Source organism: Aspergillus eucalypticola (genome assembly GCF_003184535.1).
Source record: "Aspergillus eucalypticola CBS 122712 chromosome Unknown BO83scaffold_11, whole genome shotgun sequence".
Classification (NCBI taxonomy): Eukaryota; Fungi; Ascomycota; class Eurotiomycetes; order Eurotiales; family Aspergillaceae; genus Aspergillus; species Aspergillus eucalypticola.
In genome coordinates, this window is record NW_020290285.1 from 751,618 (window position 1) to 775,867 (window position 24,250).

At 49.7% G+C, this 24,250-nt stretch overlaps 12 protein-coding genes across 12 annotated transcripts; 6 read left to right on the forward strand and 6 right to left on the reverse strand.

Moving 5' to 3' along the window:
• Window positions 1–291: 291 nt before the first annotated feature.
• Window positions 292–3,428, forward strand: BO83DRAFT_26643 (2OG-Fe(II) oxygenase). Its single transcript, XM_025527056.1, has 4 exons — window positions 292–1,621; window positions 1,687–2,036; window positions 2,086–2,349; window positions 2,398–3,428. The coding sequence occupies exons 1-4, from the start codon at window positions 392–394 to the stop codon at window positions 3,383–3,385; spliced, it is 2,832 nt and encodes a 943-aa protein (XP_025388603.1). The 5' UTR covers window positions 292–391; the 3' UTR covers window positions 3,386–3,428.
• On the reverse strand, window positions 3,429–4,603 carry BO83DRAFT_444693 (uncharacterized protein). Its single transcript, XM_025536509.1, has one exon. It carries the CDS (start codon window positions 4,272–4,274, stop codon window positions 3,819–3,821), a length of 456 nt encoding a protein of 151 aa, XP_025388604.1. The 5' UTR covers window positions 4,275–4,603; the 3' UTR covers window positions 3,429–3,818.
• Window positions 4,405–5,186, forward strand: BO83DRAFT_26618 (uncharacterized protein). Its single transcript, XM_025527054.1, has 3 exons — window positions 4,405–4,697; window positions 4,759–4,829; window positions 4,880–5,186. The coding sequence occupies exons 1-3, from the start codon at window positions 4,534–4,536 to the stop codon at window positions 5,143–5,145; spliced, it is 501 nt and encodes a 166-aa protein (XP_025388605.1). The 5' UTR covers window positions 4,405–4,533; the 3' UTR covers window positions 5,146–5,186.
• On the reverse strand, window positions 5,162–6,552 carry BO83DRAFT_360334 (Gfo/Idh/MocA family protein). Its single transcript, XM_025529395.1, has one exon. The coding sequence runs from the start codon at window positions 6,346–6,348 to the stop codon at window positions 5,227–5,229; it is 1,122 nt and encodes a 373-aa protein (XP_025388606.1). The 5' UTR covers window positions 6,349–6,552; the 3' UTR covers window positions 5,162–5,226.
• A 654-nt stretch (window positions 6,553–7,206) lies between these two features.
• BO83DRAFT_360336 (uncharacterized protein) lies at window positions 7,207–8,359 on the reverse strand (the record flags this gene model as incomplete). The annotated part of the gene is made up of 2 exons (XM_025529396.1): window positions 7,207–7,438; window positions 7,500–8,359. 2 exons carry the CDS (start codon window positions 8,357–8,359, stop codon window positions 7,207–7,209), a joined length of 1,092 nt encoding a protein of 363 aa, XP_025388607.1.
• A 1,153-nt stretch (window positions 8,360–9,512) lies between these two features.
• BO83DRAFT_378236 (uncharacterized protein) lies at window positions 9,513–10,697 on the forward strand. The gene is made up of 3 exons (XM_025531197.1): window positions 9,513–9,936; window positions 10,000–10,225; window positions 10,283–10,697. Exons 1-3 carry the CDS (start codon window positions 9,572–9,574, stop codon window positions 10,466–10,468), a joined length of 777 nt encoding a protein of 258 aa, XP_025388608.1. The 5' UTR covers window positions 9,513–9,571; the 3' UTR covers window positions 10,469–10,697.
• Window positions 10,698–11,227: 530 nt separating this feature from the next.
• On the forward strand, window positions 11,228–12,396 carry BO83DRAFT_388518 (magnesium transporter CorA family protein; the record flags this gene model as incomplete). The annotated part of the gene is made up of 2 exons (XM_025532761.1): window positions 11,228–11,751; window positions 11,808–12,396. The coding sequence occupies 2 exons, from the start codon at window positions 11,228–11,230 to the stop codon at window positions 12,394–12,396; spliced, it is 1,113 nt and encodes a 370-aa protein (XP_025388609.1).
• On the reverse strand, window positions 12,363–14,252 carry BO83DRAFT_378237 (cytochrome P450). Its single transcript, XM_025531198.1, has one exon. It carries the CDS (start codon window positions 14,056–14,058, stop codon window positions 12,505–12,507), a length of 1,554 nt encoding a protein of 517 aa, XP_025388610.1. The 5' UTR covers window positions 14,059–14,252; the 3' UTR covers window positions 12,363–12,504.
• Window positions 14,253–14,796: 544 nt separating this feature from the next.
• On the reverse strand, window positions 14,797–15,500 carry BO83DRAFT_444707 (SDR family oxidoreductase; the record flags this gene model as incomplete). The annotated part of the gene is made up of 3 exons (XM_025536510.1): window positions 14,797–14,985; window positions 15,040–15,400; window positions 15,452–15,500. 2 exons carry the CDS (start codon window positions 15,498–15,500, stop codon window positions 15,093–15,095), a joined length of 357 nt encoding a protein of 118 aa, XP_025388611.1. The 3' UTR covers window positions 14,797–14,985; window positions 15,040–15,092.
• A 1,937-nt stretch (window positions 15,501–17,437) lies between these two features.
• BO83DRAFT_398585 (alcohol dehydrogenase) lies at window positions 17,438–19,226 on the forward strand (the record flags this gene model as incomplete). Its single annotated transcript, XM_025533264.1, has 4 exons — window positions 17,438–17,465; window positions 18,123–18,386; window positions 18,587–18,881; window positions 18,941–19,226. The coding sequence occupies 4 exons, from the start codon at window positions 17,438–17,440 to the stop codon at window positions 19,224–19,226; spliced, it is 873 nt and encodes a 290-aa protein (XP_025388612.1).
• A 1,399-nt stretch (window positions 19,227–20,625) lies between these two features.
• Window positions 20,626–22,205, forward strand: BO83DRAFT_360346 (uncharacterized protein). The gene is made up of 2 exons (XM_025529397.1): window positions 20,626–21,093; window positions 21,145–22,205. Exons 1-2 carry the CDS (start codon window positions 20,642–20,644, stop codon window positions 22,157–22,159), a joined length of 1,467 nt encoding a protein of 488 aa, XP_025388613.1. The 5' UTR covers window positions 20,626–20,641; the 3' UTR covers window positions 22,160–22,205.
• A 30-nt stretch (window positions 22,206–22,235) lies between these two features.
• BO83DRAFT_398587 (glycoside hydrolase family 76 protein) lies at window positions 22,236–23,733 on the reverse strand (the record flags this gene model as incomplete). Its single annotated transcript, XM_025533265.1, has 3 exons — window positions 22,236–22,802; window positions 22,864–23,573; window positions 23,655–23,733. The coding sequence occupies 3 exons, from the start codon at window positions 23,731–23,733 to the stop codon at window positions 22,236–22,238; spliced, it is 1,356 nt and encodes a 451-aa protein (XP_025388614.1).
• Between the last annotated feature and the right edge of the window lie 517 nt (window positions 23,734–24,250).

Here is a 24,250-nt window from a genome sequence, read left to right on the forward strand (position 1 = left end):
AGGATTAAGTATCACGAAACCGCATTCGACGATCCCTGGATGAGTGGTGATTGGATTTGCTGTCGGTGGATGGAATCCGTCGTCGCGTTTCCACTTCCAATACTACACAGTAGGAGAATGTCCGGCCTGCCGGTAGGTATACTACAGAATGTTAAGTTTGATCCAGACATCCACACTATTGGGCGAGTCATAAAAACAATTGTGATAAAATGTCAAGGTGACAGGGATTGATGTGATGGTTGGTTTTTGCCCGATGGCCACTAATGGCAGCATGTAACGTGACGCGACTCGCGACCGGATAACACTCTCCACTAAGAAGTTGAATTTGGACACCACATCCTCCTCTATCTCGGCACCCACCACCCCAGCTCATGCAAGTAACAGAGGCAATATGAGTTCATGTTCGGATGAATTGCTCGAAGATGATGGCCACCTTGACCTCAAGGAAGAACTCTTGTTCACCTTGGACACCATCCAATCTCCCGGATCCTTCTTAGCCGGGGAAGCTTCGCTGGGCCTTGCCTTGCCTGGCCTGGACATTCCAGGCGTGGGCAACATTCGACTTCCCATCTCAGCCGATAATGCGAAAGCCATCATCCAGTGTTGCGATCGCAGTCCCTACGGGAAAGGTTCCGAAACCCTGGTCGACGAATCCGTCCGCAAAACATGGCAGCTCGACCCTGGCCAGTTCTCCCTTCAAAATCCCCAATGGCAACAGCAAATGGGTATTTTGGTGAACGACGCCGTGACCGGCCTCGGCCTGACCGCTCAACCGGCGGAGGTCAAGGCGGAGTTATACAAGCTACTGATATACGAAGAAGGCGCATTCTTCCTCCCACACCAGGATTCCGAAAAGGCCGATGGCATGTTTGCTACATTAGTGGTGTGCCTTCCCTCGAAGCACGAAGGCGGAGATCTCATTGCTTCCCACCGTGGTACCAAGATCGCATGGCGAAGTGCACCATCCTCAGGGTTCAGCTTCTCCTGGGCTGCTTGGTATGCGGATGTTATCCATGAGGTGAAGCCTGTCATCTCTGGATATAGAGTGGCTCTGGTGTACAATCTGATCCATCGCCCGTCGCTTGGAGCTAGGATGCCCATTGTCCAGACAGACAAACTGGCCCTTCTCTTGGGATTCTGGGCTTCTCGCATTGACGAAGAGATTCACCCCGGCCACCCAGCTTGGGATCGTTCTGTCGATGACTACTGCCTGCCAGCAGTCGTCTACGCTCTCGAGCATCAGTATACCTGTGCGGAGCTCAGCTTTGATCGACTGAAAGGAGTCGACCAAGCTCGTTTTGCACAACTGCAAAATGCGTGCCAGAGGCTTAAGTTCGACATATACTTAGCCAATATTGAGAAGACCGAATCTGGCGCAGCTGAGGAACCATACGATAGCCGTCATCGGAAGCCTTACCATGAGATAGACGTGACGGAGACCAAACTAGAGTTCTTAAAGGTAGTGGATGCGCTTGGAACTGTTGTCGCAGAGCATCTGCCATTTCACGAGGGTTTGCTTATCCAAGACGGGTTCTTTGTGAATCGAGACCCGAATGATGAAGAATACCAGGGTTTTACAGGAAATGCGGGTGCCCAGGCCACTCATTTTTACCGAGCGACAGTAAGTCTTGCTTTTGGTTCCCACATTCGCTGTGTTTTGTGTATGTTCGCTTCTTATAGTCATAGGGCGCCATAATCGTTCCAAAGGCTTTTCGCTTTTCGTTCATACTCCACCGGTTGAAGAACTCCGCAGATAATGGTGAAAAACTTCTAGATGAGTGCCGCAGTCTCGTCTCAGAACGTCTCGATGAAGGTTTGACGGAGCGGGATCTGGCCCAGGCCTGCAATTTGACCTTACAAAAAGAGTGGCTGCCATCCGGGATGATTGACAAGGCCATGCAGATAGCCATTGACGTTGATGACGTGGCTCTATTCTGCCAAGCCGTTGAGTCTTTTCACGGCAATATTTCGCCCTCTCATATTACTAACATAGCGAAAGTCATGGCGAAACATGGACTCGAAGCTATCCGCGAAGCGTATGTTAACCTATACTATGTGCAGCGTGTACGTCCTGACACTTTCTAGGGTAGAACATGTCTTTCAGGTCCAACGTCGTTCTCCCATGGTCTCTAACCTGATTTCTGAGAGATACTCCTGGCTTGCTAGCTTGGTCCGGGAATATTGTGCAATCTGCGAGGAACAGGGCCAAGAGATATCGCCCGACGTGCTCAATTGGGACATCACTACTGTCAGCAAATTACTTTCCATTCATTATAGGGACACGGGTCGTGATGGCTACAGATTTGCAGTGTTACTGACCACTTTGCCCCGGGAGAAGTTATTCGCAAGGTAGATAGACGCCTACGGGTTCCTGAGTTATCACGCTAACGAAACTAGAATCCACCCTTTCCTGGAGACTAAGATTGAGGACAGCGCTTTTCTTGCCTCGTTCTTTGTCTCGGCCTATGACTTCTCCCATACTGATTATATCGATGAAAGTGTGGTCGATGCAATAATCAAAGTTCTTTTCCCGCAATTTGCCCTCGCTTTCCATATTGAACGCGAGCATACCTTTTATCCCATCACTTCATATGGGGCCTACTCCCGGAAACATACCTTGACTTTCAGCGTTAAACCGGATACAGTTGTAAAGGTGCTCCGGATAGGTGATATTAAGGGCACTAACACCACGGCATTATTCGATACCCTCACGGAGTTTGCTCTGGAACTGCGAGGAAACGACATGGATCGTGTTTTCTCCGACTTTCTGTTGCCAGTGGCAAAAGGTGTTTGCGACAACGTCATCACGTCCCGGAGCCCTTCCACCACTAATCAACGTCGATTTTTTAAACACGTTCTGAACAAATATATGGTTGACTATGTCCAGTCTCCTCCTCTCGTGCCACCCGACTACAAGGTCAAGACACGTATAGACTGCCGCTGTCATATCTGTTCTAAGCTTAAGCTAGGGAATTTCATCGAAGATCCCGCGAAAAAGGCCACAGATGTTTTCATGGCTAATCTCGACAAGAAACACTTTGATCGCTATCTTGACAACGCTTATTTCACTAAAACTCTTATTGGACCTCCCCGTGGGAACATGCTGCGAATAGGAAAAACGGATGCGTTGATGGCAGTTTCCCAGTTTTACGCATGGAACAAACGAGCTGTTGAAGCAAAGGCTCAGCTGGAACAGTTGAAACTGTATAGCTCTCTGAAAGAACTTCTGGGAAATAGTTACTATTCCTTGATGAATCACCCCAATCTTACACTTCCTGATGGCCATCCTGCGGGTATACCAGTTGAGGCTGTGGGTGGTTATCCTGTGCTAGGGAGCGTGGTCCCTAGTAAGCGTCGTCAAAGTGGTGATCTACACCTCACCTGAATATGTTGCAAAAACGGGCAGAGGGATTTTGGATCTGCTTGCTCTGTATATCTTCTTATAATACCCTACTTCATATGATTTGATGCTACATTTCTACCACCAGATAGGCAATGAATATGCGAAACCCTGCAGCTACTGCATGTGCCAAGGATTTACATACCACCTGCGTTGACATCCCCGAAAGAGCAGTACAAAACCAAGCCATATTTACCATCATACATGTTCCGGAACAGATCCACCGCGCCACGGCATACTTCATCCATAGCGGATCATTAAGCAGTCTCTCCAAACATCCATCCGCAACCCCAACCAGAACCTCCATTCCTCCCTCGCGCGGATTTGGAAACACCACCTGCAACCCATTGATCACCCCGACATGTGGCGCCCGCACCGACTCAATATATCCTCCCAGCAACGTACCCCAGTCCAGCTTCTACAATGCATAGTCAACCCACGAAGTCAGCATGCAATTAAATCCTGGTAGATCAACCAGTGACGCCGGGAATATCTTCCTAATATCGTCGAGCTGCTCAATCAAGGAAATCACGTCGTCGGTGTGCTGATTGCTCACTCGGTGCAATGCCTTCCGGATCAAGACAGCTAGATCGGCCAAGCGGGCGGAAGTGAGCATCTTGCGAACGGGCATCGATACGCCGATGTATTCGGAAAAGCAGCCATGCGTGTTCGGGTGGACTGGAGGATCAGTCCGTAAGCGGCCATTCAGGGCGATGTTGAAGAATGATTCTTGATCCTGGTTGACGCCATCTAGGGTTTCTAGCGGCCACTGGACGGCCATTACCGTTCGCCAGAGCAATGCGGACAGAGCATCGTTGGTCGATATCCACGGAACGTCTGTCGGTTCCGATGCATTTCTGGGTGATGCGTCCATCTTCAATGCAGCCAGAGCCTCCGGCGAGAAATAGAAGGCCTGAGCCCGGTGGTTCTTGGCAGCATCTTCGGCGGCAGGCCTTCGGGCGGCTTGAACGGGAGGACGACGTATTCCGGGTGGTCTTCCATTCGGCCTGGGTTACGCCCTGAGGCGCGCATGACTTTCTCACAGTCTGTGAAAATGGCTGGCGGGAGTACGGCAGGATTGGTTATTTTCAGTTTTTGTGCGCGACGGCACTCCTCCGCCCAGATCTGCATCCATGTTTGAAATGAGGTGCCGTCGCCGGCCATATGCAGTATACAACATGTTAGAATCAGTCCACCGCGGATGCATTCCTCTCAGAGATATATTTCGAAAGGCATTAGCTAATTGTACTTGGTGTATAGGTGTTTATCTGCACGACTTCCGGTTTGAGTATCTCCGGTAAGGTCTACTTAGCCATTGCAAGCTTTTGCTTTGCGACAATTGAAACTGACGAGAACAGGAGGCTTCTTCGGTGCCGGCAAACATGTCTGGGCTATCAGCGTCACCAACTAACTGATGACGCTATTCAAGGTTAGCAGTACCACACAAGTATCACTGCAGCCCGTCCACTGACATTTCAGATCCTCTATATCCACGTCATGGTATATTCCGCCGGAGCGCCGCCTCCAAAGTCTCGATCCTCTTCTTCTACCGCCGCGTCTTCATGGCCTGCCACGCAGATCTCTCCCTTCGCATCGGTATCTACCTCAGCTTCTTGCTCACTCTCTCCTACCCGATAATTATCTGCGTCAAAATGGCCACTTCGGTGGAAAGGGAGGGGGGGAGTACGGCTGATCAGTCGATCGTGGTGCATTCGAGTTTTGAGCAGTCTGTTTCGAATAAGTAGAGGTTTATACCGTTTTATTCAATATCACACGATCAATGAGGCTAACACGTCTCTACGTTTCACTTCACATCCTCCTCAGAACTACTCATTCCTAGCCAAAATCTCCTCAACACTCTCCACTTTAACCACCTCCTCCCTCTCCATCGCCCTCTTGACAGCATCAACCACCACCAACGCCCTCAGTCCCTCAACAGCATCACATCTGGGCGCCTCCCTCCCCTCCAAAACTTGCACAAAATGCTCCAATTGCAAATCAAACGGTACTCCCTCACCAACCTCAAACTCCTCCACTTGCAGCTTCTCACTCCATCCCTTCTCCCCCTCAACCCCATCATAACTCCACCTCTTCAAATCCGGCACACTCAACGACCCCCGACTGCCCAAAACCCGATAAAACCCTCCCCCCTTACCACCCACCTTCGGAATAATGGGATTCTCACCCGTCCCGGCCTCGAAATTCCACGGCGACGGCGCACAATCACTCACCACGAAGGTGCCCACCACCCCGCTGGCAAAGCGGAAAGTAATTGCCGCGCCTTCCTCCGCTGTGTGATCTGCATTACCATTTGGACCACCGCGCTGGGGCAGGGTTTTCTCTGCGTAGACGCGCGAAATAGGCCCGAATAGGTAGTGCAGGAGATCCACGTCGTGGATGAGGTTGATGCTTAATACACCGCCTTTGGTCTTGTCGCTTCTCCATGAGGTAGCGCCGGTGAAGTAGGATGCTGGCTTGTAGAGAGTCCATAAGCCTGATAGAGCGATAATGGGACCCAGGGATCCGGAGTCGAGAATTTCCTTTGTTTTGGTGATGTAGGGGTTGAATCTCCGATGGTGGCCGATCAGGATCTTCACGTCTGGGTGCTTCTGGTGCGCTTGGAGTAAGGGAAGCGCGGTGGTGATGGTGTCGCTGATAGGCTTTTCGAGTAGGATGTGGATGTTGTGGCTGATGAGTTCGAGAGCCACGGGGACGTGCGTGTGGTTGGGAGTGCAGATGATGGCGGCGTCTGGGTGCGGGATATTGGGTACAGAAGATATGAGGGCTTTTAATGAGGGGAAGTAAAGCGTATTGAGGGTTTTAGCCACGGCCGAAGCGCTTGGAGAGGGGTCGACCAAGGCAAGAAGGTTGGTGGAGGGGTTGTTGATGACGGATTGGGCGTGCCGGGGGCCGATGAGGCCGGCGCCGACGATGATAATGTTAATCATGGTATTTACAGGCTTCTGGATGCAATTGCGTGAAGAATGATGGGTTTTGTGCCGGTGAAAAGGGTGGTTTATATATCGGTGAGTCAAGTTGGGATTCTGCGGTGGGTCTGGTCTGGTTTGGTCTGGGGTAAATGCAGTCCCTGACCGGAGAGTGGATCTGGATGCATATGACGCTGCATAGCAATGCGGCTGTTGCTTAGGGGCAACTTGTGGTGGGAATTTTGCCTGACATTGTGCTGGGTAATTGGGGTGGCGTGGGAGGGCCGGAGAAGCGCTTAGCCAGTTACATAATGTGTTTTGCCGGTGGGGTGCGGGCATTGAGGATGGATACGGAATCTGATCCGGCGGTATCTCCCCCGCTCGGAATCCATCCCGTAGACTGCTACGATCAGTGTGTTTGGTGGGGTTTACCCCGCGGGTCTACGTTGGACTGGGAGATGTATTGTCCCGGGAGCCCGGACGAGGCAATGAGGAGAATATGTGTTGCGAAGCAAAATGAAGAATGACGATACAGTATAAAGAATAGTCTTCGAATACAAAACAATATAAGATCAGGTACTAAGATATAAAGGAACAACAAAGTGGGATCTCACGCATTAGGAAACGCAGGCGAACGGAATTACTGCCCAGCAGCTGGCTGTTCTTTTCTTACCATGACAACGTTAGGAGCATCTCGTTGAGCGCATCCAGTGCCTTGATGTGGGAACGACCTGAAGCTCGCAGTTTTCACGTTGGTAGCGGTTGTCAAGATTGATAAGATGTGAAAACGACGATTGCTTGAATGCTTTCTGCAGCACACTCGTACCTCTGCCGTTGATCAGAGGTTATTCTTCCAGTACTCAATCAGACTTTCGCTTGTCAGTTGTTTGATTTGGCATCTGCATATGCACGTAAGGCAATTGCGAGTAGAGTTCCACCAAGACTGATCATGTCACTTCGATTTAGCGTATTCCAGGGCCCAAATTCACGCATCCTGAGAAACGGGGACGGCCCGGGGGGCAGCGTGTTGTTGAGATACTGAATATAGGCGTCATCATACTCCGCAAAAATGAGATAAATAAGATGACGGTCCTGTGAAACATGGAGACGACTAATGGTAGTGAGCGACCGAAGTGGCAGACATGATGCCGAGGAAGACGCTAGACACATACCGACCCGGCAGATTCAACACACCAGTAGAATCAGGATCTGATTTGATCCAAGCCACCATCTGAGCAGCCTCCTGCATGCAGATCGGAATTCGCTTTTTCTCCCTTAGCATTGGCTTTACTTCAATCAGTGCCCGCCCCTTCCCAGGAGACTCTCCCTTGAGATAGCCATCGCTTCGTGCTTCATACGACGCATGTTCGAAATCTGCCTTGAAAGATTTCCGATGTAGAGTCCAGTCGCATGCTTCAGGGAAGTGTATGCTCAGAGCATTCAAAAAGTCCACAAGTGCTGAATTTACAATCTGCTCATCTTCTGTTTGGGGATAGACTTGATTGGAGATTTCACCCGGTCCTGGTGAATTGAAAGGCGATTCTTCACCTGGTGTGTCTGGTATCATTCCCGTTGACTTAGTCGGGGTCTGAAGTTGTATATCCCTCATCTTCCGCTCTAATCCACCCACTTTGCCACGTGTGCGATGGGCAACAGGAGTAAATGTCACATCTGGACGAAACCTCTCATCAAGGGACCCCGAGGCTTCAGACTGGTACTTTTTAGCTAAGGCGAAGGTTCCCTCAAGGATAGTGTTGCTCGTGAAGCTCTGGTGGTAGCGATCCCAGGATTGGAGTGTTGCCAGAAGTTTGTCAGCCTTCTGTTTCCATTCCTTCAGGCCAAACTCTTCCAGTTTTAATTGTCTGGCCATGGATGACTTCCAAAGAACATGCAGTAGAAGGTATTGCTGGTGGTTGATATTCGATCCAGACGTGAGCGGAGCATCATGGATAGTTGAGTTAGACACCTCATGCGAAGCGGCCCACCCCCTCCACTCAGTCTCGTTTCTCGGAAGACGGTCGCTGCTAGTCATGTCTGTTGTGTATGTGAGAGTTAACGTTGCTGGGAACAAGGCAGTATTCCTGACAGTCACATCTGCCCTACCTTATATGGCAAGATCACAAGGCCGGCATAGACAATTCCAGCGAGGGTGTGCTCACTACTACGCGCCCATTCTTGCGTGGACACCCAATGCAATGGCACACTCATATAGCACAGAAGCATTCTGACCAGCTTAGTAGCAAGGCACCCAGTAAAAGACGGTGGATGGAGCGGCTGAAGGGTCTAGCGGTTAGTTACCGCCGCGATGGAGGTCAGTGGTTTAATTTAGCGCATGGATACCAGTGAAGGGGAAGCTATGACCGCTGCTGCCTATCACTGTATCAAGTCAAATTCTAATCTGGACTCCGGCACAGTCCCAGAATACGTATCTCCCCGGAGAGATGTAAGATGGAGACAAGCGAAACGCCTTGTATTGTTTCACCCAGGAAAGACACGGGCACGGAGGAGGAGCGAGAGGGTACGCTAATGATAGGACCAAGGCGCTTAGGCGCCTGGGCCAGTCAATCGCAACGTTTATCTCATCTTGCCTTTCTTGAGAGAACGAAGGACTTGATTGATTGAATGAATTTTCCAAGCTAGCTAGTATCAGGTGGCAGGAAGATAGGGCCCTTGGTCTAGGCGTGGGTACGTATTAGCTTATCTGACCGTCGAAGGTTGTGCCCCACCTCCATTCTATTTTAACGGCATCCTTGAGCATTCCCACAAAACAGAAAGCTTGTTTCATGATTGGTAGTATTTAGTTGTGAAGTATCCAACTAGTACATCGACTCTCTCTACTTGTGTAGCAGCCTTGCGGGCTTTGGCGAGTTCGTAGAATCATTTTGGGCGTTCTGCTATGTCTCGCCCTAATGCCCCTTTTTACCATTAGTCGCTCACACGAGATAGTCAATACCAATGGGAGATTAGACACATGAGTTCGCCCTGCTGCTATTTGAAACCCTATCACTATTCCTAGCGCGTAGCTGCAGCCACTCGGAGAGTAGCATTGTGGGCAACTGGCCCGAAGAGGCTTTATGCCTTAGGCAGAACGGCCGTCCGCCAGGCAGCCAGTGTTCCACCCAATCCCGTTGCAAGTTTACCTGCCGTTTTTAAAGTTCCCTCCTTCCCTCTCCGCCCTTCTCATCTTCCATTGTTATCCCCCTTTCTTCTTTTCTCATCATCACCTTTTTAGGACTCAGTCAACATGTCTGATCAACAGCTTCTTCTTGAGCGACAAGCTCGGCGGCATGCTCTGGCTAAGGTTGAGGAGCGCATCAAGCAAACACCTAATATGCATATCGAACCAAGCGACCTGAAGGCGGCTGGTATCCGCCATTTTCCTTTGTCCCTCGAGGGTGCCAAGGACCGGCCGTCTTTCTTCAGACCGTACGAAGAGGAGCTGCCTCTTCCAGTTGAGGAAGACGAATTTCTTCAGATTGAGCTGACCCCGGATAATATCATGTGGGATACTCGTGCGTTGGAGCTCTTCCTCTTTGACCACTTCCATGACTGCAGAGGGTCTGCCAAGCGCGAGTATCCCCCAAACCCTCCGTATGGTGTGTACCGAGAGTATGTGACTTCTTTCCCCACTCTTCCGGTATGTTAGCTGGCTCTCTGACTATATCATCCTAGAATTGGGGATTTTAAGTTTGGCCAATTACTGGAGTGTGGGAAGTTTAACTGGTATGCTGTTTCGGTGACTGATTACCCAGATGAGAACTTGCCCCACATCAAGGCAATAGTGGAAAATGATGCTATTGGTGATGGTAGACTGCTCCGTGGAGAAATCATGACAATTACAGACATTATGAGGGCCCGTCTAAGAAGCAACACACTACGACTGCATATTGTTGCTCCGGTACAGTCTTTCTCTGACAGATTCCATCAAAGGCTTCTACTGATCCTAGTCTTGTAGATGCTGGTTCTTTCACTCATGGGCCCCCGTCATGCCCGTGTTCTAGAGGCCGATTTTGATGGAACGATGCTTAACATCCGTGCTTCGAAGTTGTATGGTTTCACGCGGAAGAACACAGATGCTGTCCAGCTGCTGACGCGGTATTGGCTGGGTGGGGCATGCGGCCAGACCACGATGAAATCCTAAGTCGGTATATCTGATTCTGGCGTTCAGGTTTGGCGTTGTATATGAAATGGGATGGAACATGGGCATTGATCACGATAATATGGATTAGCTGACTGATAACGAGCGTCGTTCTGGCAATGACGTCGACATCTACGAGTTAGGTATAACGGGGAAATATTTTGCATTCATCATGCTCGGAAAATCGAAACTTCAAGGGTACATGCACATAGAGCACCTCTACTAGAGATAGGCCATAGTATAGTAGACTCACTTGACATCACCAGTTCGTTCTAATGATTTCCTGTCCTGCTGGTTGTCACGTGCTGTTTATGCCGAATGCGGCAATGCGGAGGAGATGGCGACCCGCCTCTCTGATTGGTCTGCTTCCATGAGGGCGAGGAATAACCTCTAGAGCCTCGGTTATTTTTAGATGATATTTGCACAGTTGATAGATCAGAGATATGGACTGTGAAGTGTCAAGGTGTTGATCAACTTTCTAGGAAGACTGACCGGGCGGTAACACGTGGATGGCCTGGTCCCGTTCTGATTGGCCCACAGGCGGGATGGCAGGTGCACCGCCACGGCTCCGGCTTGACTTTTCTTCTCTCCCTGTCTTTCATCGCATCATCGGGCTTCATCTATCGCACACACAAATCGTCAGGATGCGCTGCGCTTCCCCCTTGGGATCCCCGTTGATGTCTTCTCCATTCCAGCTGTGCCCATAATCTTCAGTCCGGCTTTCCCCGCCCAGGGATGGAGCCCGCCCCGCTGGCTGCAATCATGTCATCTGATTCGACCCCCGACCCCCGGCTGGAGAAGTCCCGGCCGGCAGCGGTCAGTCGTATCAACTTCTTCACCTCTCAGCTAAATACCTCGATCGAGGCCTCCAGTATCGAGGACTTGTGCTCCGTGTATAAGCCGTTTGACCTCCTTCTGGAGACAGGGGCCCACAGTGGCCTATGGTGGCTTGATATCACGGCTCCAGCGGAAGAAGACATTGAAGCTTTAGCGCGATTCTTCAACCTCCATCCTTTGACTACAGAGGATATCAAGACCCGCGAAACCAGAGAAAAGATCGAACTTTTTGGTCACTACTACTTTCTCTCTTTGCGACCGCCGCGCCGATTCGAGACGGACACTGGGGTACGCATTGTCTCGCACAACCTCTACGCCGTGGTGTTCCGGGGCGGCGTTCTCAGCTTCAGTTTTGACCCCAGTCTGCACACTAGCCATGTGCGACAGCGTATCAAGGAGCACAGCAGTCATCTGCTGTTGACCAGCGATTGGATCTGCTATGCCCTGATGTAAGCCCCACCACTACCCTAGCTCTGTTACGGCGATGTTTACTGACGCTTGGCAGTGATGACATTGTTGACGGCTTTGCCCCGTTCATCAGTCGTGTCGAAAGTGGTGTTGTAACGGTGGAAGACTCCGTCTCCATCACTCGACCGGATGACATGGGACTAGCCTTGCAGCGTATCTTCAAACTGCGCAAGGAGGTCATGAACATTCGTCAGCCGCTGCACGACAAGATCGACGTCATCCGGTCCTTTGCGCGGCACTGCGATATCTCCGACACCTCGTCATCGCAGGTTGCCCTGTACCTTAGCGACATCTGCGATCACGTCGTTACCATGATTGCCAACCTTGAGCAGGCCGAGCAGATGCTCTCACGGTTGCAGTCCAAGTACCTCACCCAGGTTCACTTCGATTCCGGACGCATGCGCAATGGTATTGCATCAGCACTCAGCAAATTAACGGTTCTTGCATCTATCCTCGTGCCGATGCAGTTCATCACGGGTTTATTTGGAATGAATGTCAGAGTACCAGGGAAGACGCATGATGGGGACAACTCACTCACTTGGTGGTTTAGCATTCTAGGTTTCATTCTAGGACTGACTGTTATATTCGCCTGGGTGGCCAAACGGATCGGACTGCTGGATCGGTAACTGATACACATACATACTATGTTGCATAGACGTTACATCTTCGTCATACATATTGAATACCATATAGTACCTAATGCTATGCTATTTCCTTGGCCGAATGCCACTTACTCACGCCCTAATATCCAGCCCAAGCGCCCGCTGGTCCTCCCGCACCTTATCCATCAACACCGCCATGTCCTTCTCCGTTTCATTCCACTCCCGCTCTACAAACGCCTTGGCCTTCTCACTGCGCGGCACAAACAGCGCCTCAAACGGTTCCGGTGTCGACACAAAAGCTGAATCAAACGCCATATCATCCACCGGTACCGGTTTCCCATCATCTCCCAGCGGCGCCTGGATATCAAACGCCCAAAGAATCCTAGCCATCAGTAGAAACAACGAATTCCTCGCAATATGCCGACCTGTGCATATCCGCCGTCCATATCCAAAGAAATTGCGAAACCGACCATCCTCCTTCCCAGTCGCCTCGAACCACCTCTCCGGCCGAAATTCCAGCGGATCATCCCACGGCTCATCAGTCAGACACATCGACCAGAACAACGGAATCACCGTCGCCCCCTTTGGAATCCGATATCCCATATAAGTATCCTCCTTCCTCGCAGCATGCGGTATCCCACCCGGAGCCATCGACCTCCACCGCAACGTCTCATCCACCACCGCCTGCACGTACACCAACTTCTCCTGGTCCTCAAACGTCGGCATTCTATCCTTACCCACCACCTCATCCAACTCCTTCCGCGCGACCGCCACAAACCGCGGATCCGTCCGAATCGCTAACACAAAGATCTTCATCACCGCCCACGTCGTCTCAAACCCCGCATCCACCAATACCCCCAAATTATACGCCAAATCCATCCGCGGCATTCCCTCCGCATGCTTCGACGCCGAGAACTCCTTCGACCAATTCCACGCCTCACTACTCAACCCCTTCTTCAGATGTCTTGTATGCACACTCGCCTCGAGCCGAAACAACTTCTCCGCCAGCCTCTTCCACGGCGCCACCACCGCCGGCAAGTAATTCAACACCGGAATCGCATCCACAATCCACGTTCCCACTCTCGCCGCGTAGGTAAAATTACCCTGAATGGTCCGCATATCTCGCAACTCCTGCCCCTTTGGCGAGAGAAGTCGGAACCCGTACGCCAACGCGAACATCAAACTCCCACTATATCTCTCGAAATGCGCATCGAAATCATTCGACCGCAACAAATCAAACATGAGCTGCTTACTCTCCAGATCCTGTATGGGGTGGTAGGTATTCGACGCGCGGGGACTAAGCAACGGAGCATCAAGTCGCTGGTGAAGTCGTAACCAGTCATCGTATTGCCGGATGAGCATGTGCAAGCCCTTGGTGATGTTATTCGCCATGACGAGGTCTGGGCGGTCGGCGTAGATGCTGCCGCGTTTGTCGAGAAGATCGCGTGCGATGATGGGTGAGGTGATTAGGATGAGGGTTTGGCGCCCAAATTGGGCGGACATTATAGGCCCGTAGGTTTTGCTCCATTGGTCGAAAACTCGCCACGGCAGGGTTTGAGGGGCTTGGTGCAGGTTGCCGATTAGGGGAAGGCGACGTGGGCCTGGGGGGAGGTTGCGGTCGCGTTTGTATTCGTAGAGGAGGCGGAGGGTGAAGAGGGCGAGGAGGGTGAGGAGGATCGTGGGCATTGTGGTGTGGCTGGATGTATAGGTTGGGGAGTTAGAGTTGGGCTTTAGTTGGGGAGGGGATGTGCCTATAAGGTGGTGCTATTCTTATATACTAGTGTTAAGTAGACTCTTCCCCTCTCTGGTCACAACGAGCAAGGATATTCCTCAATACTACCGCTCGACTCATGAGGGGGTTGCAAGAGTCTCGATTACGTTGCAATGACAGCCTTGCATTAGTTTGTGCTTCGGGCGGGCTGAGAAAGGCCCTTTATGGTAGTGGGGAAGTCTAATATGGACAGTGGTAGGAGCAATATTATCACGCTAGCTGTTGGATGGCTACAGTTTGATGTCACTAAAACGCCCATGCATGGCCACCCCCTCCATCAACACAGTTGTGCCGTCTGACGACCCGCTCAGCTGCATTAGTGCACTGACGGGGCGTCTGTCACTTGACGCACGGCCGTTGAGGGACAAGGGCTGGCTGTTGAGGAATTTTTATCGGGGTTTATTATTGGTGGGTGTGTGTTTTGGGCCGTTCTGGGCTATATTGTGTTCCAAAGCAGGATTGCAGGATAGAAGCCCTAAGGTCTTGTATTATCAGCTATATTTAGCCGGTATTAAGTGGAAGCAGCAAGGAGACTTGACATACCCTGGGCAAACGGCATTTATGCGGATTCCACTCGAAGCGTAGTACTTAGCATCCTACGCCATTAATCAGCTGAGGTGAATGATATTGGAATTAAATGGGTATTACAACCATTTTCGTAAGTCCCATCACGCCTATAGACTTACGTAAGTCATAAACAAAGTATACCATGGACTCAGGAAAGCTTACCGTGTTTCGAAGATATAAATGCAGGAAAAGGTATACCCGTAGCCGAGGCAGATATGCCTAGAGAGGAGCAGAGGTTAACAATAACCCCAGGACCGCGTCGAGTACCACACGATCTGTAAATTATCAGAACGTGCACCTATACCCATAAAGCTATGATCGTTTCATACGTCTGAGTAAGCAACTGCTGAAGAAGTGCCCTCTGCGACAGCCACACACCCGTCTAATTAATATCAAATGCCCGCTGCCAATCCCTTAGGGATAAATGATGTGTGGGCTTTCCTGGATCACCAACTCCAGCGCAGTTAACTCCAATATCCCCGCGACCGAAATTGGTGGCGACCTTCTGGACCGCATTGTTGACTTGTGCTTCGTTCGTCACGTTAAGAGATGCGGTTAGCAGCTCCACATAGAGAGATGTTTGTTTCAGCGACTCAGAGACTTTTTGGAGATTGGAAGAGTTGCTGTCGACTAACGCTAGCTTGGATATTCCGTTCCGAATGAATTTATGAGCCACGTCGGCTCCGATGCCTGTTTGTATTTCAGCTTCGCTGGTAGATTCACGTGGTGCGGCCGTCCTACCCGAGCCTGCTCCAGTGATAAAAGCTGTTCCGCGTAGAAGATGAGCCATGGCGGTCTGTCTGAAACACTATTTGTCGGATCAACTAGTGTATATATATAATGGAACTGATATAAATTCCGAGACACAAGTGTGCTCCTTCGGCATTGAAAATATCGATACTGACGGGAATCACTACATAAGAATGTCCGGATACGATCGCGGGGCCCAGTTACAACCCTTATACAGTTAGTCTTCATGTGAATAATAGAAGAAGTCGTCATGATCCTGCCTTCGTTACCGAAGTATCGTAGCTGGGGGGCTCTACCTGCATGGGGAAATATTCAGATCAAGATAAACGGATACGCCGAGTGTGCCATCAGACAATATAAAATATCTGCCGAGGAAGCAAGGATGCAGCTGCGGTGAGGGAATCGTATGATTTGAGCTGTAATAGTACTTTAACAAGAGCTGTTCATGAACAATGATTCATCATATCATCTATGCCGTGGTTGGCACCACGAAAATATTCTGCATAGATTGTGCATATTCCAATAAAGGCGCTGTAAATAGACATTTTATACCACACTGTCTTAAGTCCTGTAAACTCCACTTCCACATTTCGCGACATATAATCATCGTCAAAATATGGTACATTTCCCATGATAGAATTGTCACCAAAGAAGTACCACTCGCGGCTTGGGGCTAGCCTTACATGCAAGAGATAGCAATATCGCGTCAATAGCTGCGGAGGCTTTGTAGCGATTTTCCTCTTGATCAGCCTCGCAAATTTGAGGGGTATCCCCCGACAACACCATGTTGTGATGCAGAGAGACTTCACACTCATTATTTGACTTACTTGAACAAGGCTCAAGCAGCGAGTGTATTTTTCAGGACATTGGAGACATTTCATGTTTCTAATGCAGCTGAAATTACGAGCCATATCAGCCGGATTTCCAAATCTTAACCCAGCCATCCCGGACCTTCAGCTCGCCAGCGCTGCAGCCGGATTCCCCGTCTTGATGGTGCCCGAATGCCTGCTCGCCGCTTTGACCTTCAGCGACTACGGCTCGGAGCTAACGCAGTTGATGAATGATAGATATTCTGGGTCACTATGCTTCTCCCATGGCTCATCGTTCGTGTGCAATATTGGACTGCCTCGGCCATTTTCCTGACGATGGCCCTGACGCTATCTTCCCAAAACTCATAGTCATTGCGTCGTGCTTGGGTATTCATGCATGTTTCTGGGCCTTTTGCTTAGAATGGTGGGCATGTATTACCGACAAATAAGACATTGAAGGTGAATCTGTTCTTGATTGGTGATAGGCGAGTATGGTCAAGCGTGGCAGGAAAAAGGAGAGGCTTCCCTATGACGGTCTGGTTGTGCTTTGAGAGACAGCTGATTTGACGCGAAGAATATGAGACGAGGAGAAGAAAGCCCAGAAGACCGATGGGTGCTATTGCCAAAGTAGAGGCGAGAGTGGCTAGTATGATATTTAGCATACAGCGCCACCCTCCCATATCAAAAACCTGAATACTCGTGAAAAATGTAGCGTGAAGCAGTAACCCATCCAAGGATATTGGCGGTAAAAGCTTTCGTGACACAGAACGCATACTGAAACAATTTAGTTTATGTTATTGATCACATATGGCTGGTAAAATCAAGAATGCCAAACAGGTTAGCTGAACGAGGGAGTAAGGGTAATATCTCGACGTTCCCTTTTCCGTCTCTTTTATCTGAAGGCCTTTCGTCTATACACCATGCATAAAGCCTTATGACGTGGTGCAGTTCACTCTGCCTCCGCCCTCCGCCGTCATGGTCCGTGCAGATATGTGGTACAACATATCAGAAACCCTTGCATCCCTTTACATAATGGGATCTACCTGATTTATGATCTTCGTTGGCAATTCCTTCTATCCTTGTGTGTTATCTCACTGACGTAATATACAGAGCACTTTCGATACATGCGGCCTTCTCACTGCTTGACTCATTTCAATCGTCAATAACCATGTCACAGGACAACCACGTTCGAACATGTGTGTTTCTCTCTTTGATTTAGAAAGGTAACAATCTTCTATCCTGGAGAGTCAGTCATTGTAAAACACGATCGTTCGATATTTGTAAGAACAAGGGGATACGCTAAGCTGGTGAAATGAGGAGGTTTAGCATATGGTAACGGTGCAGCACAAACAAAATGAGCACAGATCACTGAGGTACGCAACCTAGGGTTACCAGAGAAATCGAAGCTCAACTACGGGACACGATCGACATGGTGTAGATTTAGACACTTCTACATGATCTCATTCGGCTCTAGTCATCTACAAACATTGCTTTCATACTCTCTAAAGGTATTGTAGCTCAAAGTTTTGTATCTAATTTAAATTCAAATGCGCCCTTGCTGCTCTCTCGCTGCTTTCTTGAACCTAAAGGACAGAAAGGGATACTAGCATATGCGGTCGATCAGAATAAGCCAGAAGACGCCATTAGGGCCTGCGACAATCCCACAACTTTAAGGAAGTAACACATAGATTGCCATTGCTAAGCCACTGCATGGATTGTTGGCTCCGGGAACCCTTCCAAGCCCCGCTCTCCTGTCACCTTTGGTTTGAGGAGCTTATACACGCAAGAACGACATCTTGTCCCGTCTCGAAGCAACAAAGCATTTTAGGCCGCATTGAAATCCAAATTCAAAGTCCTGGGCGGATCAACGGAAGGGACTATTGTGGAGAATGTGACTACTCGGCGACTGGGCGAAAATGATGTCTTTATAAAGACCACCCATTCCGGTCTGTGCGGAACAGACGAACACTTTCTACACGGCCACCAAGCTCTTGGACATGAGGGAGTAGGTGTGGTAAAGCGCATCTGTTCCAGCGTAACAAGTGTAAAGGTCGGTGACCGGGTTGGATTCGGCTTTATCCGACGTGTGTGTGGAAAATGCGACAACTGTATTAGTGGTAGGTTGATTATTTTACGTTGTCGTGATCGCAAACGTGAAACTAATGCATATGGGACGCGTAAGGCTGTGACAATCACTGCAGAGAAAAGCGAGCATATGGCCAACATGACTTCGATGTTGGATCATTTAGCCACTGAACTGTCTGGAATGCCGATGCCGTCTATCCCATTCCGGATGGATACGATTCGACTTATGCAGCACCGCTTCTATGTGCTGCTGCTTCGGTCTGGGCTTGTTTGACTAATAATGGAATCCGCCCGTCCGATCGTGTTGGTGTCGTAGGAATAGGTGGTCTTGGCCATCTCGCGATCAAGCTTGCTGCGGCACTTGGATACAATGTGGTAGCACTTTCAGGCTCAGAAAAGAAACAGAAAGAAGCGCTAGAATTTAGAGCATCAGAATTCTATCGCTTTCCCAGTACCCAGGGGGGTGTCCGCATTAAACCCGTCAAACATCTTCTATTGTGTGGCAGCTCCGATGTCGATTATGCCTCGTAAGCATGATATTTACCATCTAGATATGCCCAAATTGTCTGACTAATGTTCGTCGCAGCCTACTTGTGGTTGATACAAATGGAGTTATCTATCATATTTCTGTGACCCTGGAACCTACACCTATCCCTCTAGTTCCCTTCGGTCAGAAGGGGATACGGATTCAGGGATGTTTCATCACTTCGCGGCGCAATCTGCAAGAGTTATTGGAATTTGCGGCGCGGCATGATATCAAACCGACTATCGTGACTTTTCCTCTTACCAAAAATGGCCTTGAAGAGGCGTTCGAGGAACTGAGAGCGGGTAGTATCCGATACAGGGCAGTCCTGGAGCACCGGGCATTATAGACCCGCACTTTGGCCTGAAGTCCATCCACGAGAGGAGGTTTTTTGTGAATACCAGAAGATGTTGCAGTATCATGCTCTTAAGGTCTCTGAATAATTTCGGTACTTTTAGGTCGCATCTTCTTTGAATACCGAAGAATGAGCCGATAGTAGTATACATTCATGCGATTCTGTAGTCTATGTCGTCTCGGTCCAATGTAACAAAATAATGAGTATGAATATAAGCTATGAAATCCTGTCATTTCACTTTCCATATTAACATCCGTCACTTAGGTATTGTCTTGAGGTAGCCTCGTGTGATCGCTATGAAGACACTCGCTGTGAAGCAGAGCAAATCTTGTGTAGCTTTGTTAATAAAATTCAATCTACATGGTTCCACAAGAATACAACACCTGAATATCCCATATTAGAGCTTATAGGTAGGATGTACGTGAATGGCTAGATCATGCAAGACCGAGTTGCAAGGCGGAAATACTCTTAACTAGTCAATTACACGGACGATCTCTATTCTCAGCGATCTAGATGATGGCAAAAATCCTGAATGATATGACACTGTTTTAGTTTCTTTTTTGACTTAGTCAGAGAAGCCATTTAGAATATTCATTCCTAGCGAACAAAATAGATTTGACAGACTGTCACGTTTCAAGAGAGAACTTAGGAGGAGTCTACCAACAATGGATGAGATATTACGAGTGAATGGAAGATCTGGTAAGTCTTTACCGATTCAGTTCAAAGGCATCTATATGTAATTACAGGAATGTTTCCTCCCTGAATTAGGCAATTATTAAAGATAAGCCGATAACTCATTAGGCCGCTTGCTACAGCAATGGGCACTGGTTAGTTATATACATACCATGAAGAGGGTTCATATTCTAATGATTCCACCAGTTAGAGCTTGTCATATGGTGAGTGTAAGTGCGAGACTAGTAATCAAAACCACGCTAGTACATGCGGTCTCGTAAGCGCCCGCAGACCTACTCTCTAATTTGTAGTCTGACACATATAATAACCTACCAGCTGCCGTAAATGCTAGACATGTAGATGGAAATGGAAACTGAAGTATATAGATTATATTATGAATGAATCAATCTAGATCGAGTATGTTGACATTTAGCAATCACATGAACTATGAAACTTTCAGATATCCATCTTTATATTATCCCAAATGAGCGTTCCCCACAAGAACAGGTCTAGATCTAATGGTTATGAAAAAGTGAGAATATTAACTTCAATTAAAACAAATAGAACAGGCGAGATGGTAAGAAGCGGGCCTAGACCATTGCAGTTCACTCGCACGTCCCCCTCATGTGCGAGTGGGACCACCCGAATGTGCCGCCGCCGAAAGTCCCCCCCTCCAGCCGCGGCGCGTAATGCAAGTGTATTCCAACCTCACCTGTTCCTATCCAATCCCCACAATCATGCCAGTCCTCTCCATCCTCCCCGCTGACGTGCTCTTGCATGTCATCTCCTTTCTTGATCACAGCGGAGATGTCTACTCCCTTTCTCTCCTCAGTCCCTCACTGTTCACTCTTATTCATGGCAACGACCTCGTAAACAAAACCAAATACCGCTGTATCCGCATCACCTGCACACCAGACCTGAAACATGCCTATACCATCCTCCTCGACATCCTGCGTGACCATAACCTCGCCAGTTATGTTCGCCACATCGAGATGGACATTCCTGTTCGCTCTCCGCTGAACTACAAACCGCGGGAATACGATCGCCCCGTTGACCCTGGCGACATGCAGCGTCTCCGTATTGCCGCCACTCGGGCAGGCTTCAACGGTCCTGAACAGGAGAGACTACTCAACATGGCCATGCAGGAGACAGACTACGCCAAGGACTGGCAGTATCTCACTTACTACAAGTATGCTTCCTATTACTATCATTACAAAAACAACATGCCTGACCCAGCCAGCACCCAAGAGGACGCCTACCATGGCAAATCCCCCTTCATCGCTCAAGCCCTGGCAGTGCTCCTCATCGCATCATCCCCAAACCTAACTTCTCTCGCCATATCTCCTCCCTTCTGGGAATATACATCTCCCCGATTTGATGACCCTTCCGACAACCACCATTCCGCTGCCAAGATTGAAAAGTACCCACTAGCCAAATTCCTTCAACGCGCCAGTTTGGGTCATTTCATCAAAAATGGAGAAAAGAAATTCTCCTACTTAGCCAGTCTCAAGTATTTCCAGATTCTAACAACAGAAGCCTCCAGTTTTCATATTGCGCGGTCCCGCGCCTGCGCTCCCCAGGACCTCTGTCTCTGCATTGAGCTGGTGCGTACCCTTCCCAGCATCGAATCGTTACGGATGCAGGCCATTCAGGGCTTTGGGAGTGCGACTAGTGCTGCGCTGGAAGGTTTGCTTCTGCCTTCATCGGCGAGTATCTCGCGTTTGGATCTGAGGGGGTGCGATTTCAAGTCGGATTTGTTGTGCAAAGTTATTCATGCGATGAAGTGCTTGAAGGAGCTGAGGTACTCGGTTGTGCATGGTGGCTGCTATGCGGGCTTTGCGGAGTTCTTTGACCGGTACAGTTTGATCAAGGCTGTCTTGCGTCATAGGGCCACGTTGGAAGTGTTGGATTTGGAGTTTGATGATCATCTGTCTCATTTTGTCGCCGCTGGTGGAAGTGAGGTGCGGGAGGATGCTGAGGATGAAAGTGTGCTGAAGGAGTTTGAATCGCTGAGAAGCTTGAGTCTGGGAGTTAGTTGTCTGTGGTATCTTGCTACTCGGATGGGCGAGTTGGGTGATATCGTCCTGGTGGACCATTTGCCATTGCAACTGGAGTACCTCCGCATCAGAGGCTATGAGAAGGGACATACGAAAGCACTGGACAACATGTTGGTTGGTATGGAAAGCACGAGAGACAAACACCCTGCTCTGTGGACAGTCCAAGGTATCAACGAGTATATTCCTGTAGGAAAGTAATTCTGTGACCAGCATAGTTACCATAAAGAATGACAATATCAACATGTACATAATGAAACTCAAAAGATCCCACCCATCACTCGTAAACCATCCACCCCGTAGATCCAATAACAATCATCGAAAGCATCACCGTCATCATCCCTGCCCCCGCCCTATCCGCCTTCGTGATTTCCAGCCTCAACCCCTCTGGCACTGGCGCCGGCGCGGGTCCCGGCTCTCCTCCTGCCGGATTGCCCTTACTCGTACCTCCCGTATCCTGCGTCACAGGAGGATCAACTCTACTGATTAACGTCGACTGCATCACCTCCAGGGCCGCCATCTGTATCCCCACATCATCCATCCCATCCCACTTCCGATCCGTCCACTTCAGCCCGCACGTCGCCTGAAGCTCACCTCCCGTGCATGTCTGCGCCGCGGCCTTGGCCGAGGCCCGCAGCTTCGGCATCACCAGATCATACGTAAACGGTGCCATCTGCGTCGTCGCAGCCATCCACCTCGCAAGGTACCCCTTGAAAGAGCGCTGATCGACCTGGCATGTGTTAACGGGCTCGCATGCCCGCTCGTACATGACATCGTCCTGGAAGAAGACGAAGCTGGCGTTGAGGATCCCTTCTGTCCTAGCTTTCCAGACAGGTGATTCAGTCTGCCGCATAATCAGCACCACTCTCACTCCCCCAACACCACAAAACCGAAGAGAAACCTACCAAGTTATACATAACAGCAGCCCCCAACAGATAAACCCCCGTATTATACGTCCACTCAATATAATTCCAATCCCCACAACCACTACTTACATCCGCACCATCCCAAAATCGATACGTATCCGTCATGAACCCTACCTCGCCCGTCCAATCCCACACCGTATCTGCCCAGTCCGCATACGTGCTATTTCCCGTATATTTTGCCAGCCTAGCCGCAAGGTTAAAGAAACATCCATTGGATATCGTATTCTTATAAGTCCACCCATTATTAAACGTGAATATCTGCCACCGTAGTCCACCGTTACAGGTGCTCCTGTCCCAGCGCGCGGCTTGCGTGTTGAATACGGCTTGCGCCATCGCTAACCACCCTGGACTTCCTGAGGAGGGTGGAGGGTCGGGGAAGTTTCTCTCGGCGGCGGACATGGCGGCGAACGCCCAGAAAGATTGGTCGTCGTTGCCTTCGGTGCGGGTTTGGTTGGCGGGCATAAAGGAACCGCTGGGCCCGGCTTGCCAAGTTATTCCTTGGGTTGTTATGTTGTTCCATGTGTCGTCGGAGGTGAGGTACCAGTACTCCACGAGGGCTGTGAACATGGCTCCGGCTTCCCACCAGTAATAGGGGTCCGGGAGGTTGCCTGGGTTGTCGCCGGGTTGGTTGCCCGTGTAGTGGGTTAGCATTTGGCGGGCGACGGAGTGGCAGGCTGCTTTGATGGAGTCTTTTCGGCTTGATTAGTTAAGTCGCTTGGACGGTTGTGTGTAGGTATTGGGGGCATATAGTGAGAAAGTAGGGTTAGTACCTGGATCGTCGACATCGTAGTCAATGGCCTGCACGACTACGATGAAGGTATACAGGATGTGCCATATTCGCAGCAACATGGTGATATTGGTGGTGAAACTGATCTGCTCTGCTCACTGAGCGGCAGCGAAGTGGAAAGAAAAAGGAAGGAAGATTGAGTTGTGTTGATCGGTGATTACCATCTACGCTACATTCCCATTCCCGCATCGGAATGTGGCATCTCATGCTTCCATAGAAACGGACCCCACGTAACAAACCATCCAGGAACACGCCAATAAGGTTGGATATAGCATTAAACTCGAGATTTGTGATGCAGTGTCAGGTCACACTGGATCTGGGGTCGGATTTGAGCCAATAGGCAGTAGTTTGGGTGTGGATGAGGGTGGGTGTTTTGGCCGGATCCGGCAACGTCGCATTCCTGGGGTTGTAACTTGTGCACTTTGTTATTGTGGCTTAATGGTCGGGGGGTTATTGTCACATTTTATTCTGATTATTTCGCTGCTTTGTTTGCTTGGTGGTACTCTGGGGTCAAGGGACCTGTGGTAGTGGGGGTGGGTTCGTTGGTAGATGATACGGGCGGACGACACCTTGCACTTA